Genomic DNA, 18,451 nt, shown 5'->3' on the forward strand with positions numbered 1-18,451 from the left:
GAATGCAGTTTTAGAAATATTGATGCTTCGCATATGTATAATATAAATCTCAGTCTAAACATCTCATCATAATCTCCAAATTGCTTTTTGAGGAAAATACTTGCATCTACAGAACTAGAACTTCAAGGAGATAATGTGATCCAGCCGCTGTCTCTCTGGAGAGAGAAATATTTCTATTCCAAAAATATTTATACATTATACATATATTTTAGAACAGGATTATGTATCAAATTTTTCTTTCTCCAACAGTGACTGACATGTGTTTTTGTTCACAAATATCAAATCTTTCACAAATGCCTCTTTTCTTCTGTAAACACAAACATTATATACTCCACCCTCCATAGTTTCCATTTTCCGTTGCTAAATGATCTCCAGCCTCTGTTATTTGGAAAAATAAAGGTTAAACGAGATGTCCATTTTAGGGGACTATTGTCACAGAGAAGGCCAAAAGTGGCTTTTGGAAAATTCATATGTGGAGTCTTGGGGCACCTGGGTGGCTCAGTGGGTTGAGGATCTGACTCTTGATTTTGGCTCAGGTCATGTATGATCCCAGGGTCCTGGGATTGAGCTGCACATCAGGTTCTGTGCAAAGCATGAAGCCTGCTTAAGATTCTCTCTCTCTCTCTCTCTCTCTCTCTCTCTCTCTCTCTCCCCCCCTGCCCCCTCCCCCGCTCACACTCTTTCGTTCAGTCTCTAAAAAAAAAAAAAAAAGGAAAACAAGCGAAAATTCATATATGCAGTTTAAATTGCACTCAGTTTAAGGGGATTGCCTTTCAAAGGCAGATGAGCATTGGGAAGTACTGGGGTGGGGATGGGATGCCCCCGAACTTGACCGAGATGGAGGGAAGCAGCTGGAAGAACAGCTGAGGGCCTAGCACGTTTGCATTCTCCAGTGCCTGGTATACAGTTGGTGCTCCCTACGTGTTTTACTTACGTTCAGTTAATGCATGAACAAACAATTCTGAATGCGACCAGAAGCCACCGGTTGGTATTTTAAAACCACGTAGACATGTTGTGCAGATCTTGAATTTTGGGACAAACCAACTAGAAACCAGGAACTTTACGTGAGGAACCTTCTCCCAGTGATAAAAGCAATTGTGCCTACAGTGCTTATTTGCATTAAACTGTAAAGGCTGGGATGAGGGGCGCCTGGGGGGCTCAGTGGGTGAAGTGTCCAAGTTCGGCTCAGGTCATGGTCTCACGGTTTGTGAGTTCAAGCCCCGCGTCAGGCTCTGTGCTGACAGCTCAGAGCCTGGAGCCTGCTTCCGTTTGTGTGTCTCCTTCTTTCTGCCCCTCCCCTACTCCTGCTGTCTCTCTCTCACTCTCTCAAAAAATGAATAAACATTAAGAAAAAAAAGGCTGGAATGAGAGAACTCGAACTGAACCAGGGTTTGGGGGAAGACAGCTGACTTACAAGGGCTTGGCTTTTTTCTCCCTCAGATAAGCCACAAGTTAAAAAAACAAACCAAAACAAAACAAATATCTGCTTGTTATAAAAATACAGGATATAAAAGGAAAACTAAAACTCCACCACTGTGACTTACAGGAAGTAACTACTGTTCACAGGTTAGTATATATATTACCAGACCTCTTTCTTTTTTCTTTTTCATTTTTAGAGGGGGGGGGGCAGTGGGAGAGAGAGAATCTCAAGCAGGCTCCACACGCAGCACAGAGCCTGACATGGGGCTCAGTCCCACAACCCTGGGATCATGACCTGAGATGAAATCAAGAGTTAGACACTCAACCCACTGAGCCACCCAGGTACCCCTGGACCTCTTTATATATATATATTCATAATCTATTATTTGCTCGTGTGTGGGTGGGGGAAAGGGGTGTGGGTGTATGTGTGTAAAAGTGGAATGGTTGGTTTAGAGAAAATGTACTTTTAAAGTTTTAGAAGCTCTGGGGCGCCTGGGGGGCTCAGTCGGTTAAGAATCCGACTTCAGCTCAGGTCATGATCTCACGGTTTTGTGGGTTCGAGCCCATGTCGGGCTCTGTGCTGACACCTCGGAGCCTGCTTCAGATTCTGTGTCTCCCTCTCTCTCTGCCCCTCCCCCACTTGTGCTCTGCCCCCGTCTCTCAAAAATAAATAAATGTTAAAAAATTAAGAAAAAGGTTTTAGAAGCTTCTGGCAAGTTGAAGCATATGGTTTATCTTGGAAAACTGATTATACCTTGGGCACTGGCAAAAAAGATGGCAAAATACCAACGAAGTGAGACTGGGTACTGTATGCAATCTTGCTTTATTTTTATTCATTAAAAAATTTCTGAATATTCTCTAAGAGATACATACATACATAGATAATATCTGTGAAAGGCAATTATGGCTTATTCTGTCAAAAGCAGTGATTGCATCCAGTCCGTTATTTTCTTCCACTAAAACAACAACTAAAAAAGAAACAAACAAAACAAAAACCAACCAAACCAAAACCTCGGTTCATTTGCTGGCCCTTCTGTCTTTAAAATATTCCTACAGGGGTGCCTGGGTGGCTCAGTTGGTTGGGTGTCCAACTTGGCTCAAGTCATGATCTCATGGTTTGTGGGTTCGAGCCCTGCACCGGGCTCTGTGCTGACAGCTAGCTCAGAGCCTGGAGCCTGTCTTCAGATTCTGTGTTTCCCTCTCTCTCTGCTCATGCTCTCTCTTTCAAAAATAAATAATAAAAACATTTAAAAGCTGAAAGGAAAAAAAGAAGGAATAATAAATAGTATGAATGGAGCCTACTGACACGTGTTTTTATTTATTTATTATTCCTTCTTTTTCCTTTCGAAAAAGGAATAGCTAATGCTTCCGTGTCGTTATAGCAGGGGAGGGGCAGAGAGAGAAGGAGCATTAAAAAAAAGAAGCTTTTTCTATCCCCTGTGTCATTTCTCATTTTGTCCATATTCTACTAAAACTGCTTGTTGAGGTACAGACTCAATCCTCACCATTTGGACAGCTCAGCCAAGACACCAGGGGCTCTTACCCTCTTCTCAGATCTGATCATTTTGTTTCCCTTTGCACTTTCTTAAGAAAAAACCCTCTACCCTTCCTCATTATAATCTGGAGTCCCCCAAGAAAGGAAGCTGAAGCTCATAGGCTACTTTTATCGCACTCTGAGTAACTTCTATTCGCAGCTTAATTTATCTACCTTTGGCAAAGTGCCTGTTTTTGTGAGGTTTTGCCTTTATTTTCACTGCATATCAAGTAGTTTCCCTTTTTGTATATTTCACAACCTTTACTCTCAAATGCATAAATGAACAATCCCGCCATTCCGTATTTGCCAATTTTATTCCTGATTATTGCTGTCTGTATCCAAATAAGATCTGTCAATTCAGATTATATTCACACAGATTCGAAGCATGTTGTTTGCATGCTGTTATCTGTATATCCCAGGTCTGTCTAAAGAAGGAAAGGCTAAAGTTCCTTCTACAACATATTCTGTTGCATAGAAGACACTCATCTCTCTAAACAACTTTTATACCCTAATCTTGCGAAGGGTGCACACATTCAAACAAAGGGGGAGGTCCTTTTCCTCCCCAATTCTTATCTGCCTTCTATAGATCTATCGTTTGCTTTCACTCTTATAAATTTCTTTCCCCATTTAACTCAGAAAGATTCTCAAAGACACCCTGGTGGGGCGCCCAGCTGATTCAGTCGGAAGAGCATGCAACTCTTGATCTCAGGTCCTGAGTGTGAGCCCCATGTGGGATATGCAGATTAAACAAATAAAACAAAACTTAAGAAAAAAAAAGATACCCTGCACACTTAAAATGTTCCAGTCTTTGAGAGTATCTTTAAAATGGTTCCTATTGCTTTAAACTAAACTTCTTCTCTTTTTAATGTTTATTTTTGAGAGAGAGACACAGAGAGAGCTCGCACGTGCTCGTGCATGCAAGCAGGGGAGGGGCAGAGAGAGAAGGAGCATTAAAAAAAAGAAGCTTTTTCTATCCCCTGTATTAAGCTTACCTAATGTGTCAAACCTTCAAATCCTATTAAATAGCGATGCCTCGGTGGCTCAGTCGGTCATGTCTTACTCTTGACTTTGGCTCGGTTCATAACCTCCCACTTCGTGAGTTTGAGCTCTGTATCGAGCTCTGTGCTGACAGCATAGAGCCTGCTTGGGACTCTCTCTCTCCCTCTCTCTCTCTGCCCCTGCTGTGCACGTTCTCTCTCTGTCTCTCTCAAAATAAATAATGAACTTAAAAAATTATTTTTTGTTAAAAAAATCCTTTTACATAGAAGGAGGTACCTATGTAATACTTGAAGGACTGAGACATTTTAAATGAGTTTGATACATTTTTAAACGGTCATATTATAATAGAAGCAGTTATGCATTGATACTACACAACTATAATACAAAACCATACAAGCTACAAGTAATTACTACCAAAAGTTGGTTGAATGTCAATAGCTTTCATTTATTTCTTAGAATTTTTTAACGTTTATTTATTTTTGAGAGAGAGAGATGGAGAGACACAGCATGAGCGGGAGAGAGGCAGAGAGAGAGAGAGAGAGACCCAGAATCTGAAGCAGGCTCCAGGTTCTGAGCTATCAGCACAGAACTCTATGCGGGGCTCGAACCCACAAGCAGTGAGATCATGCCCGGAGTCGAAGTCGTAACCTTAACTGACTGAGCCACCCAGGCACCCTGAATGTCAATAGCTTTCAAACAAAGTATATTGTCATTGTGAGAAAGGCGAGATGGATAATTTCGGGTATGAAAAAGCAAATGGATGAGCAATTCTTTCCATTAAATTCTGCATTGGAAGTAACTCATGAGCATATTGTATCTACTTTTGATCAGTATAATTTTGAAAAGGAAGTGGGAGAAGAAGGAAACGCATCTTGAGAAGACCAATAAAGATTATTAATGGAAAATATGTTTTACAATGAAAGATAAAGAAACTAAAAAAGGTTAAGTAATGGATTCTTTCCAGTCTTTAAGTAAATGTAATGCATTTGATCAAAACAATACCATGCCCATGTTCTTCATTTAATTCAGAGGACAGAAAAGGAACAGATGCATTTTGAAAGTAAAAGATCTACAGACTGGATACAAAAGTTTATATTAATTCTAATTAAACTCTGCTCTTACTACACAACACTGCCTAGAGCTTTAAAATGTCTAAGGGCTTTCTATCAGTGTTAGATCACAAGAAGGGAATTTAAAGATTTGTTTTGCTTTGTTTTCTAAGATATTATTTTTAAGTAATCTCTACACCCAATGTGGGGCTCACACAGACAACTCCAAGATTAAGAGTTGCACACTCTACTGAGCCTGCCAGGTGCCCCTGGAATTTAAAGACTTCTTTCCATGTGGTCCAGCTCAGTGGTTCAACCTCATTTTTCATTATTTTAGGGTGTTGTCTAGACTGCCTCATTAGTAAAAACCAGGCTTGCCTTTTTTGTAGTACTTGTATTTTTGCATTATTTTTCACATAGAATTTCTTCCCTCCTTCAGAGCCCAGTTCCAAGTTGACCTAGTTTATAAAGCTATCTCTACCCAAATCTCCAGAATAGCCAGGCACCTGTAGTCGGAGTCTCACAATTTGGCATTTCATGATAGCCTCTAGATAACTGTTTCCAGCAAGGATAAAGTAATAGGGCTGAATTTACCTTACCTCCTGAAACAACTGAAACCCAGAGAAAATAGATGGAAGGGGAAACAAAAACAAAAACAGTCAAAGACTGGATAAAGGAGAAGGATCTGTGAAAGATGAGAAGCAAGTTAGATGACCCCATGAATGTTCTGGACTTTCCAAGACAGAGGTACAGGGAGTAGGAACCCACGCGGGGCACAGCGTTGTCACTTGCGAGCGTCAAGGGTGTTAAGGCAGCTAGGTGTGTAGCACAGAACACAGGAGAAAAGATCTGCACAGAGAGAGGGCTACGAAGATCAAAAAACAGTCTCCCTCAAAAATAAACAGAATAAGGGCATCTGGGTGGCTCCGCTGGTTAAGCGTCCGACTCTTGATTTTGGCTCAGGTCACAATCTAAGGGTTCGTGAGTTCAAAGCCCTGAGTCAGGCTCTACGCTGGTGGTATGGGGCCTGCTTGGGATTCTCTCTCTTTCCCTCTCTCTCCCTCCCCCTCCCCCCTCTCAAAATAAATAAAGGAACTAAAAAGTAAATAAATAAAATATAAAATAAAATAATATAAAATAAAAATAGTCCCCCTCAAGCATTCAGGTGAGTACTGCTAAGTGTCTGTCTGGGGAAAGAACCACCCAGAAGGAGTACAAGAACACTCCAAGGCTCATCAAAGGCGTAATTCATTCAAACCACCAAAACGGAAACCTTACACTTCTGGGGCCTTACGTAGAGTACTCAAAAGTATTTCCCTCAGTCCTGGGGGAAAAAGGCTGCCCTAGAACAAACGCTGTTGTATTTCTACCCCCACAAAGCTTAAAAGTTAGTGGAAAATACACTCACAATAGCAAAAGAATTGGGGAAGGAAATCAGAACGCAAAGGATGACCAAAGTGGCATTGAGTCTCTCACCCTAACCCCTGTCTTCTTCCCCCAGTGCGTCCCACCTGGAGTTAAGACACCACGTAACCGGGAGGCAGTCCTCTGGGAGCAGAGGAAATCTGCTTAAGCTCAGAGAGACCGAAGAAACTCCATTTTACTGTCATTTCTCTCTCGTCTTTTGAGCCCCAATCCCCAGGCAATCCCAAGGTGGGGGTGATGGGAAATGCCTAAAAGTGAGGGAGGGGAGGCTTCCTCTTTGATCAGAGGGCTGGTGATGATTCCTCTGCAGGAAGTCCGTCTCTGTATCTGGACCAGGATGTGGCCTCGGTCGTGGTCTGGGTATAGCAAGGGGCGGGATAAATAAAACCGAGCTTTCAGGTCTGAGGACCAAGAAGAGAGCCCAGAGAACCGGAAGGTTATCAGGAAGATGGTCAAGATGGAGGAGCATGGAAAAGATACCCCGCCAAGTTCCATACCCCGGAACACTTCTCAACAATAACAAGAAACTGTTGATGCACACAGCAAAGTGAATGGATCTCGAAGATATTCGATGCAGTAAAAGAAGCCAGTCTCAAAAGCTTACAGACTGTACAATGCCATTTATGTAATACTCTCAAAGGACAAAAATGTGGTGACAGCAAACAGATCAGTAGCATCTGGGGTTTAGAGGTGGAGACGTGTGTGACCACCAAAGGGTGACAAAAGTATGTTGGGGCAACAGAACAGTCCTGAATCATATCTGTGGGGCCAATTACACAAAACACTGTATTTGTTAAAACTTGAAAATGTATATAAGCCCAATAAAAAATCAATTTTATTATATGTTCATTAAAAAATAAAGATGTAGAAAGATGGCAAAAAATATATGCCAATTTAAAACTAGTTAAAAGAAAGCTGGCAGTGGGGGCGCCTGGGTGGCTCAGTCGGTTGAGCGGCCGACTTCGGCTCAGGTCATGATCTCACAGTTTGTGGGTTTAAACCCTACGTCTGGCTCTGTGCTGACAGCTCAGAGCCTGGAGCCTGCTTCAGATTCTGTGTCTCCCTCTCTCTTGGCCCCTCCTCTGCTCACATTTGTCTCTCTCTCTCAAAAATAAACATTGAAATAAAATTTTTTTAATTAAAAAAGAAAATAAAGTTGGCATGAGGCGCCTGGGTTGCTCAGTTAGAAGAGCATGTGACTCCTGATCTCAGGGTCATCAGTTCAAGGCCCATGTTTGGCATAAAGCTTACTGGGGGACAAATAGCTGGCACAACTATAAAATAAGGCAAAATAGATTTCTGAGCTTCCTCCTGAAGAAACTAGAAATTGGGGCGCCTGGATCGCTCAGTCGGTTCAGCAGCTGACTCTTGATTTTGACTCAGGTGATGATCTCACAGTTTGTGAAAAATCAAGCCCCACTTTGGGCTCTACATGGATAGTGCGGAACCTGCTTGGGATTCTCTCTGTCTCTGTCTCTCTCTCTCTTGCTCTGCTCCTTACCCTGCTCAGCTCACTCAGTCTCTCTCAAAATAAATCAATAAACATCCCAAACTAAAAGAAACTAGACACTGAAGAGCAGATTAATCCCCAAAACAGGAAAATGGAAATAATAAGAATCAGAGAGGAGACCAAAGAAATGTAACACAGAAAGAGAAAAAAACAAACAAACAATAAAACCAAAAAATTTGGTTTTTTGAAAAGATCCATACATTTGATAAAACTCCAGCTAGACAGATTAGGGAAATAAAGAGAAAAAACACAAATTACCAATACCAGGATTGAGAGAGGTGATATTACTAGAGATGGTATAGCTTTTATTTATTTATTTAAAATTTTTTTTAATGTTTTATTTATTTTTGAGAGAGAGAGAGACAGCGTGAGCAGGGGAGGGTCAGAGAGAGAGGGAGACACAGAATCCGAAGACAGGCTCCAGGCTCTGAGCTGTCAGCACAGAGCCCAATGTGGGGCTCGAACCCACCAACCTTGAGATCATGACCTGAGCTGAAGCCGGATGCTTAACCGACTGAGCCACCCAGGCGCCCCATAGCTTTTAAAAGAATAATAAGTAAATATGAACAACTGTATGCCAATAAATTTGACAACTCAGTTGAAATGAATAAATTCCTTGAAAGACGAGTTGCTAGAAGTAACTCTATAAGAAATAAACAACCTGAAAAGCTGTATGTCTACTATAAAACTGAGTTTTCTCCGGTGAATTCTACCAAACATTTAAGGAAGAAATATGACCAATTCTACAGAAACATATCCAGAAAGTTAAGAGGTGGGAACATGTCTCAACTCATTTGACAAAGCCAGTATTATTCTAATATCAAAACCAGACCAAGATAAGAAAACTCTTGGGATAATTCATTTCTTTAATATTGTATTATATAGATAAGTATTTGAGACTACAAAATGATCTTCCATTGGTTTTGCAACTAAAATTGGGTAGAAAAATATCATAAGTAGATACAAATGGAGAAAAATATAGAAAGAACAATCTTCACATGAGAAAATGCCAATTAGGAACCTAGACACTCAGAGCAGGGAGACATTTTGAAACTCTGTAGGTCTGAGGAAGCACAGCCAACGATCAAGAAATAATTTGTTTGGGGGCACCTGGGTGGCTCAGTCAGTTGAAAATCCGACTTTGGCTCAGGTCCTGACCTCATGATTCGTGCGGTTGAGCAACGCATTGGTCTTTCTGCTGTGGGCGCAGAGCCCACTTTGGATCCTTTGTCTCTCTCTCTCTCTCTCTCTCTCTCAAAAATAAATAAACATTTTTAAAAAAGAGAAATAACTTGTTTCCATCCAGGCCAACATTCTACAATTAATATACACTGCCACCGGCTGAAATGTGGCACTATGGGTATGCCTCCTTGTCCAAACAGGGATGTGTCCAACTGACAGTTGGCAGTTTTTCCCCTTTTTTGTTTGTTTGCTTTGGTTTTTTTTCCCCTAATATTTCTAATGATGCCAGAAGACTTTCTGCATAATTTTACTCTTTCTATTAAGAATAAAATCTTTAGGGGCAACTGGGTGGCTCAGTCGGTTGAGTGTCCGACTCTTGATTTTGACTCTGGCCATGAACTCACGGTCCCTGAGTCTGAGCCCTGCATCAGGGTCCATGCTGACAGCACAGATCCTGCTTGGGTTCCTCTCCCTCTCGCTCTCTCTCTGCCCCTCCCCTGCTCACAGCCCCTCTTTCTCTCTCTCTCTCAAAATATACAAATAGCCTTAAAAAAAAAAGAAGGAATAAAATTCTTTATGGGGTACCTCGCTGCCTCAGCCACAAGGGAATGGGACTTTTTTTTTCACTTTAGTCGTCTTCTTATTACAAAGTTGGTAAGCATAAAGGGATACGTCTTTTCTCTCTCTTTAGTTACCATGGGCAAATGTTTATTTAGTAACATCACCTCAACTAGTTTACTGCTGATATTTATTAGCGAGTGTGTAATATTGCATTAATTGGTAGACTTCAAGTCATGAGCGAATATTCTGAGGACACCTCATCTGCGTTTGACTTCTAGATCACTATTTATCTCGGGGTTGTGAGTTCAAGCCTCACGTTGGGTGCAGAGATTACTTTAAAAAATCTAAAAAAAAGAAAAGAGTCGAATCTTTGCTATATCATTCACAACAAATTATCTGTTAGCCTTTGTGAATCAATGTCTTTACACTTACTGTCAATAAAAACTTAACATTTATAGACATTATATTTAAAAAGATAATAGAGTTTCGAGCAAGATTAGAAGCAACCAATTACGAACACAGATTATACAAACATTTACAGTCACAAAATCCATGTGCAAACTCCCTGAGCTTCAGTTTTCTAATCTACAAAATAGAGATAATTCTTGCCCCTTTTTTACCCCACAATATTGTTGGAAAGTATTACTGAGGCAAGTTTATATGAAAGTTATTATAACTGCTACTCAAATTCACTTATTCCACAAACAATACCAACAGGAGCAGGAGTGTATGTATTCTCTTTTAATGACAATGGTAAATATAACAATAATGATGATGATGATAATGACAACGACGGCCACTTGTTAAACATTTGCCACGTGCCCCGGCACTAGATCACAGGTATACAGAAACAACACATTGGAACATAGGAGTTGTGGATTACATCAATAGGTCATATTAACAAGGGCTCAGAGGATGGAACAGAAGCCACTAACTCTGCCTGGCTCACACAAACTCTAGCTTCAAAGCACCTGTCAGGGGAGGAGACCAACGGGGAGGGACTGTTCTGAGATGTCACACGCTGCACGATTACCCCCTGCTTAACTGGAGTGGGAAGGCCATGAGTTTAGGGCAAAACCAGAATCCCTGTTTTACAACGTACAATGTAAGATGGGAATGGTCATGCGGTCCCTGGGGGGTTCAGTCGGTTAAATGTCGGACTTGGGCTCAGGTCATGATCTCACGGTTTGTGGGTTCAAGCCTGTGTCAGGTTCTGTGCTGACAGCTCAAAGCCTGGAGGATGCTTCAGATTCTGTGTCTCCACCTCTGTCTCTGCCCCTCCCCTGCTCATGCTCTGTCTCTCTCAAAAATAATAAAATAAACATTAATAAAAAGATGGGGATCATTATGTATAAGTAGGGGTTTACTAGAAACAAAACAAAATAAAGGCATTTCAGGAAGAGGAAACGGGTGCAAAGACTGAAGTGTGGAAGAATATAAATGTTTAGAGAACAGATAAAAATCCGAAGTCTTCCAGGTGTTTGCCTTGCCCATCTGTCCTATGAACTCTACTAAGGTAAAGCAGAAGCAAAGATCAGATGATTGAATGGATACAGCATCGGGGATTGGCAAGGCAGCTATGACAGAGCAAGGGACTGCGAGAGGGGCGCCCGGGTGACTCAAGTCAGCTAACTATCTCACTCTTGATTTCGGCTCAGGTCCTGATCTCACAGTTCACTGGTTCGAGCCATGCATTGGGCTCTTCACCGACAGCGTGGAGCCTGCTTGGGATTTCTCTCTCCCTCTCCCTCTGCCCCTTACCCGCCGGCTTCCTCTCTCTCCTTCTCTCCCTCCCTCCCTCTCTCTCTCTCTCTCTCTCTCTCTCTCTTTCTCTCTCCCCCACACACCTTTCTCTTTCTCTCTCTCTCTCAAAAAATAAACTTAAAACAAAAAAGAAAAACCGAAGCTGCTCAGAGAAAATACTTGGAAATCCTGTTCCCATCAGGGATTTGTATCTACAGTATATAAAGAACCCTCACGACTGAATAATAATAAGATAAATAACCCAACTAAAAATTGTGAAAAGGATCTGAATAGATAGTTCCTCAAAGACAATATAGAAATGGACATGGGCAAAAATGAAAAGATGCTCAACACCATTAGCAATCAGGGAAGTATAAATCAAAACCTTGAGATTCCCACTTCACACCCACCAGCAAGTGACAGAAAGTTAGTGTTGGCAAAAATATGGAAACATTGGAATCCTCATGCATTGTGAATGGGAATGTAAAATGGAGTCTCCTGGGATTTGTTCAAGGTTCTAGGAGTCCAAGACTATTAGGTAGGAAAATTCTTTAAAAAAAATTTTTTTTAGCATTTATTTATTTTTGAGAGACAGAGAGAGACATCATGAGCAGGGGAGGGACAGAGAGAGAGGGACACACAGAATTGGAAGCAGGCTGCAGGCTCTGAGCTAGCTGTCAGCACAGAGCCTGACATGGGGCTTGAACCCTCAAACCGTGAGATCATGACCTGGGCTGAAGCTGTACGGCTCAACTGACTGAGCCACCCAGGTGCCCCTAGGTAGGAAAATTCTTTAGGCACTTACTCTGCCAGTCTACCTTGCTAAATAAAGCCTGTTTAATGGAGACAGCTAATCTGCAAGAGGGCATTGGGCCAGCCACATGGATGCCTCATTTGGCACGTGCATCACTTCAGTTTAGCTACATTTCCTCTGCCGCCATCCCCGTTGCCTCAAATGAAAGGAAAATGAAATGGATATAATTTTTAAAAATTTTTTAACGTTTACTTTTGAGAGAGAGTGCATGCACATGCAAGTGGTTGGAAAGGCAGAGCGAGAGAGGAACCGAGGATCCCAAAGCGAGCTCTGTGCTGACAGCAGAGAGCCCAATGCGGGGCTTGAAGTCAAGAACTGTGAGATCATGACCTGAGCTGAATGAAGTCCCATACTCAACCGACTAAGCCACCCAGGCATCCCAAAAGGGCTATTTATTATGCATCTTACTTCCCATAAATTGTCACCTTTAATCCTCAGACCCCTTGCCCATATTAGATAAGGAAACCAGCCCAGAGCAGAGAGAAGACTCCTAAAATCACATAATTAGTTGGTAAGTGGTAAAATTAGGATTCCAGGTTGGGCCAAAACTCACGCCCTTCCCACCCAAGTCTTGCACTGGGTAATCCTGCTGAGTGAGACTTCATGAAACAGCTTCTCCCCTAGGATCCTTCCCCAGACGGCTACTTTGAAGGCCTTTTGGAGCTCAAGTTTGTACAATTGCTAATTTTACAACAATGATAACATTTACACATGAAACACTTCTCTAACCTGTTCTCTTGACAACCATACACCTAAGATTAGATACGGAAAAAAGTTCTCTGTTAGTGCTGGTCCTGAAAACTCTCAGTTTGTTTCTTTTCATTAAAATTTTTTTCTGTTTTTTATTTATTTTTGAGAGACAGAGAGAGACAGTGTGAGCAGGGGAGGGTCAGAGAGAGAGGGAGACATAGAATCAGAACAGGCTTCAGGCTCTGAGCTAGCTGTCAGCACAGAGCCCGACGCAGGGCTCTAACCCATGAATGGTGAGATCATGACCTGAGCCAAAGCCGGATGCTCAACCGACTGAGCCACCCAGGCGCCCCTGATTGACTTTGAAAGACAGCAAAGGTTTGCAATAGCGGTGCAGAGTGGTAGCTCTAAGCCACCACAGAAAATAGCATAATCACAACAAAAAAAGGTCAGTTGATGAAAGATCACCTTTCCTCGATACACACTTTCTAGTTACGTTCACATCACTGTTCCCTCCACCAGCCTGGACCAACACAGGAATGTGATATAGCTAAGGGTCTAAGTCCCACTTTACTTGTTTTGTCAACAACTGAGTATATATTAATATATGTAATATGTATACTATAGACATGTATATTTTTTAAAGGAGATAGAGTTTTACTGAATATACCACAAGCAGTGGTACTCAGGGCAGCAGAGACCTGCCAACAATGATAGTTTGTCAATTACTCAGGTTATATACAAGAATATTTCCATTGTAACAAAAATTAAACAGTGCAGGATTGTACACAGCAGAAAGTGTTAAGACCCTAAAGCTTCCAGACTTTTGCTGTGCATTTACGTTCATATATATGTATATATATTATCTATTTTTTCTACCAATAGATGGGATTATGCTATACATATTGTCCTGTACCTTTAACAGCTTTACTGAGATCTTACTGACATACCACACAACTCACTCATTTATAGTGTAGAGTTCAGCAGTTCCTAGGACATTCAAGATAATATGTGCAACCATAGCCACAATTTTAGGATATGTGATTCTTTCTCCTTGTGATTCTGAGATGCTTGAGGACCACTGTCCCAAATCTGCATCACTGCCCTAAAGTGGCTTCCATTATCTGGTTTAAAGTCCACTAGCATCCAGAATGGTTAAAAGTACCTGGACTGCTTATCCTTATGCTAATTAGCTCCACATTGCAGTTTCTTTCTTTTTTTTTTTTTTTATTAATTTTTGAGAGAGAGACAGAGTGCAAGTGGGGGAGGGGTAGAGAGAGAGGGAGGCATAGAATCTGAAACAGGGTCCAGGCTCCGAACTGTTGCTATAAAACAACTTGTCATAATGCTTGATGGTGCCATGGTCTCTGAAAAATTTCAACCTAATATGCCTACTTTATCATTTAGGTTTATTTTTTTATTTTTAAAAAATGTTTTATTTATTCTTGAGAGAGAGACAGAGAGACAGAGTGAGCAAGGGAGGGTCAGAGAAAGAGAGAGACACAGAATCTGAAGACAGGCTCCAGGCTCTGAGCTAGCTGTCAGCACAGAGCCCAATGCCGGGCTTGAACTCACGAACCGGGAAATCATAACTTGCACCCAAGTTGGACGCTTAACTGACTGAGCCACCCAGGTGCCCCAACCGCACTGCAGTTTCTGATGTCTGGGTTTTTTTCTTGGTTTTCTACTGTATTTCCATCCTGTCCCTTGGTGGTACTTATTACCTCCTACATGTATCAGTGTGTTTATATCTAGTGGTTCTTATCTATACTCCCACACCTACTACTGATAATGAGCTGAGATGCCAAATAAATGTGATCTTCGGAACTATGATAACAAGGTGACAGTTAAAACAGGCCATGAGCAAGGAACCAGAAAATTTAGTGTAAGGACATTGTGATATTTATATTGGCGGAGACGAAATGGAAAGTCGCTGTTGCCACACCCAACAGTCTTTAAGAACGTGGCCGACAGCAAGACCTTCTTCATACAAACCAACCAAATAATGGACTCTGGGGATTCTTTTCATTAACATCAGGAAGGTAAGTAGTTTTCCCCTCAAGGCTTCTTCTCTGGTTTGTTTGCTCTTGTTGTGATTCATAAACTTAATTTTTTTTTAAGAGCAGTTTTAGGTTTACAGCAAAATGGTACGGAAAGTAAGAGAGGTCCCCCAGGCACCCTGTCCACGCACAGGCGCAGCCCTCGGCCCCCACTATCACGTCGCCCGTCACCAACATCCTGGGTGGTTTTTTGGGCCATTTGACAATTACACAAGGGACCGCTTAGCTTACCTTTAACACCAGAGAACTGTGGTTATTGCTGGTAAAGATGCGCATGGTTCCAGACTTGGATGACTGGAGATGTGACGAGAGACCCATTTCGCAGCTTCCAAGGGACAATTTCATGAGTTGGTCCTCCTCCACTAGAGATCTGAAGAGTTTTATAAATCAGAAAGAGAGGCAATAATTAAAAGTTGATCTATAACACACAATAACGACCTTATTTAGGGAAATAATCAGTCGCCAGTGCCAACATTTGACTACGGAATATACTGAATTTTGTTTCATTGAGTTTTTGGTTGGTACCATTCTACATCATAGAAGAAATGACATATATTTGGAAAACCTTTTTGAGGTCGGAAAAGATACATTAGGAGTGAGAAATAAACCTAGAAGCTGGTTTGAGACTATACTCACAGAGGGTTTTTGTCTTTTTAGTGCCGGGGTAATTGTTTTTGGTTTCTGCTGTTGTGGTAGCAGTAACATCAAATTGTGTTATTCACAGTTAAAACTACTTTGGAATACCTAATTTTAGAAAGAGAAAAATAATAGCTATCATTTATTGAATAGTCACTATGTGTCAGGTACTTGCCACGAAATTTATACACATGACCTCATATAATCCTTAAAACAACCAAATCAAGAGACTATAGATGCTGGCGAGGGTGTGGAGAGACGGGCACCCTCCTACACTGTTGGTGGGAATGTAAACTGGCGCAGCCGCTCTGGAAAACAGTGTGGAGGCTCCTCAAAAAACTATCCATAGAACTCCCTTATGACCCAGCAATAGCACTGCTTGGGATTTAACCAAGGGATACAGAAGTGCTGATGCATAGGAGCACATGTACCCCAGTGTTCATAGCAGCACTGTCAACAATAGCCAAAACATGGAAAGAGCCTAATGTCCATCACCTGATGAGTGGATCAAGAAGATGTGGTATATATTCACGATGGAGTACTACATGGCAATGAGAAAGAATGACATCTGGCCATTTGTAGGAAAGTGGATGGACCTCGAGGGTCTCATGTTAAGTGAAATAAGTCAGGCGGAGAAGGACAGATACCATATGTTTGCACTCATAGGTCTAACAGGAGGACAGGAGAAACCTAATGGAGGACCAGGGGGAGGGGAAGAGGGAAAGAGAGTTGGGGAGAGAGAGGGACCTAAAACCTGAGAGACTATTGAATGCTGAAAACGAACCAAGGGCGGAAGGGGGAGGGGAAGGGGGGAAAGAGGTGGTGGTAATGGAGGAGGGTACTTGTGGGGAAGAGCACTGGGTGTTGTATGGAAACCAATTTGATAATAAACTACTTTAAAAAAACAGAAATTGAGGTAAAATAAATAAATAAATAACCTGTTGGTTAACTGCAAAAAAATAAAAGTTTCATATCTTAAAAAAAAACCAACCCAAAGCAATGGGTGCTATTATTTCCTTTGTAGAAGGATAGGGAAAATGCACTACAGAAAAGTCTCATAAATAAGTTACCTAAGGTCACAAAATTATTAAAGTAGTTGGGTCAGCATTTGAATCTAAGTCTAGTATGATTCTAAACTGCATAAACCTTGTTAATAAAGGTCAAAGATTAACTGCTGTGTTAATACACTGCTTCTTCTTCTGTCATCAGTTATGATTCTTTTCTTAAATTTTTTAATGTTTATTTTATTTTTGAAAGAGAGACAGAGCATGAGGGGGAAAGGGGCAGAGAGAGAGGAAGACACAGGATCCGAAGCAGGCTCCAGGCTCCGAGCTGTCAGCACTGAGGCCGAAGCGGGGTTTGAACTCAAGAACCACGAGATCGTGACCTGAGCCCAAGTGGGCGATCAAGCGACTAAGCCCCCCAGGTGTTGCTCATTGGTTATAATTCTAATCGACCCCTGACTGAACAAAAATTTTATATGTAAATTAATTTCTTTTTCTAGCAGTATGTCTCATTTATCATTTTGGGATTATTTAGTTAAATAGCTACAGTCTAGTGGCATTTCCATCTTTTCCAAGAAACAAAACAGTAAAACTAAGAAATGCAAGCTATGCCCATGTACATATGGCATGAATTACTTTTCGGGGTCCATAAAAAGGACTGGGGAACCTGCATTCAACAGGTCAGGGAGTTTTTATAGAGAATATGCAAAGCACTTAAGAAGGAGCCTCAGGTACCTAAAACTTGACCACTACAGTGCGTCCCAGCATGGCCCTAGATCCAGCAGCCTTTGGTTTCCTTACTTACACGTTGCCAGAAGTGTCTCTCAATCGTCCCTGAGTACAGAACCTGTGGCTGTCAATGGGTTTGTACATTCACGATGCAGACTGCTAAAATGGACATTGGGGAAGGAGGAGGAAGAATAGATTCTCAAGTCCTAGAACTCTACTTTTGCTATTTACCTCTAACTTCCTACATGTTGAATTGTTTGGGGTTTTTTTTTTTGTTCTTTTTCAAGGTTTTCCTTGTAAGTATGCTCTGTGCCCATCCTGGGGATCAAACCCACAACCCCGAGCCCAAAAGTCGCACACTCCACCAGCTGAGGCAGCCTGACTTCCCAAATTATTTGTTTTTCTATCTCTGGCCTGTCCAATATCATGAAGATTTCACTTGTTCCCTCCCCCACCTCTAATCTCAGTTGATCAGTTTGAACAAGAAAATAGTTTGAAGACTATATCATAGTTTCAATAAAGATCCTGCTTTTCCAATCCTCACATCAACCAAATGGTTTTAAATCCTATAATAATTAGCGAACGTTCTGGCCTCAAGGGTGACATCAATTGCTCTTAATGATATTAGAGCCGTGGTATAACCAAAAATGAATGAATAATATATGACCATGTTTTATTCAACTCTCATGGATGTTTAATAAAGAGAATAATTTAAATAAGATTTTAACAAGCATAAAAGAAATTGAATATAGCTTTCTCTTAATTTCAGAAATAGCCTTAAAAAGAATTAAATTACATACAGGACATATAGCATACACACACTCACACACCCTTTTAAATGGCTTTTGCAGACAGACATTTAAAATTATGGAAGCAATTGGAAAAGTGGGAAATAGATTGGTGGTGACTGGCATCCCCTAACCGGAAAATTTCCATTCAGACAGAATTATTCTAATGAAATATACACGCAGAATGTTTTATTATTTTCTGTATTCCCTGCACAGAACGTAGCAGTTGAGAATTTTAACATATGTCATCTGAATGAACACCGAATCTCATTTTTGTGGACATTCCTTTCGCATGCAGTGCCGTAAAT

General features: G+C 41.3%; 1 protein-coding gene across 6 annotated transcripts in view; it reads right to left on the reverse strand.

Annotated features, from left to right (window-relative positions):
• KLHL13 (kelch like family member 13) overlaps nt 1-18,451 on the reverse strand; it is a 182,511-nt gene that overhangs the window by 23,385 nt on the left and 140,675 nt on the right. For all 6 annotated transcript variants that reach the window (XM_029930928.1, XM_029930927.1, XM_029930922.1 and 3 more), the window contains one exon: nt 15,218-15,356. In XM_029930928.1, the coding sequence (XP_029786788.1) occupies nt 15,218-15,331 (114 nt within the window). In that variant the 5' untranslated portion in view covers nt 15,332-15,356. The remainder of the gene's footprint in view (nt 1-15,217; nt 15,357-18,451) is intronic.

Source organism: Suricata suricatta, chromosome X, assembly GCF_006229205.1.
Source record: "Suricata suricatta isolate VVHF042 chromosome X, meerkat_22Aug2017_6uvM2_HiC, whole genome shotgun sequence".
Lineage (NCBI taxonomy): Eukaryota > Metazoa > Chordata > Mammalia > Carnivora > Herpestidae > Suricata > Suricata suricatta.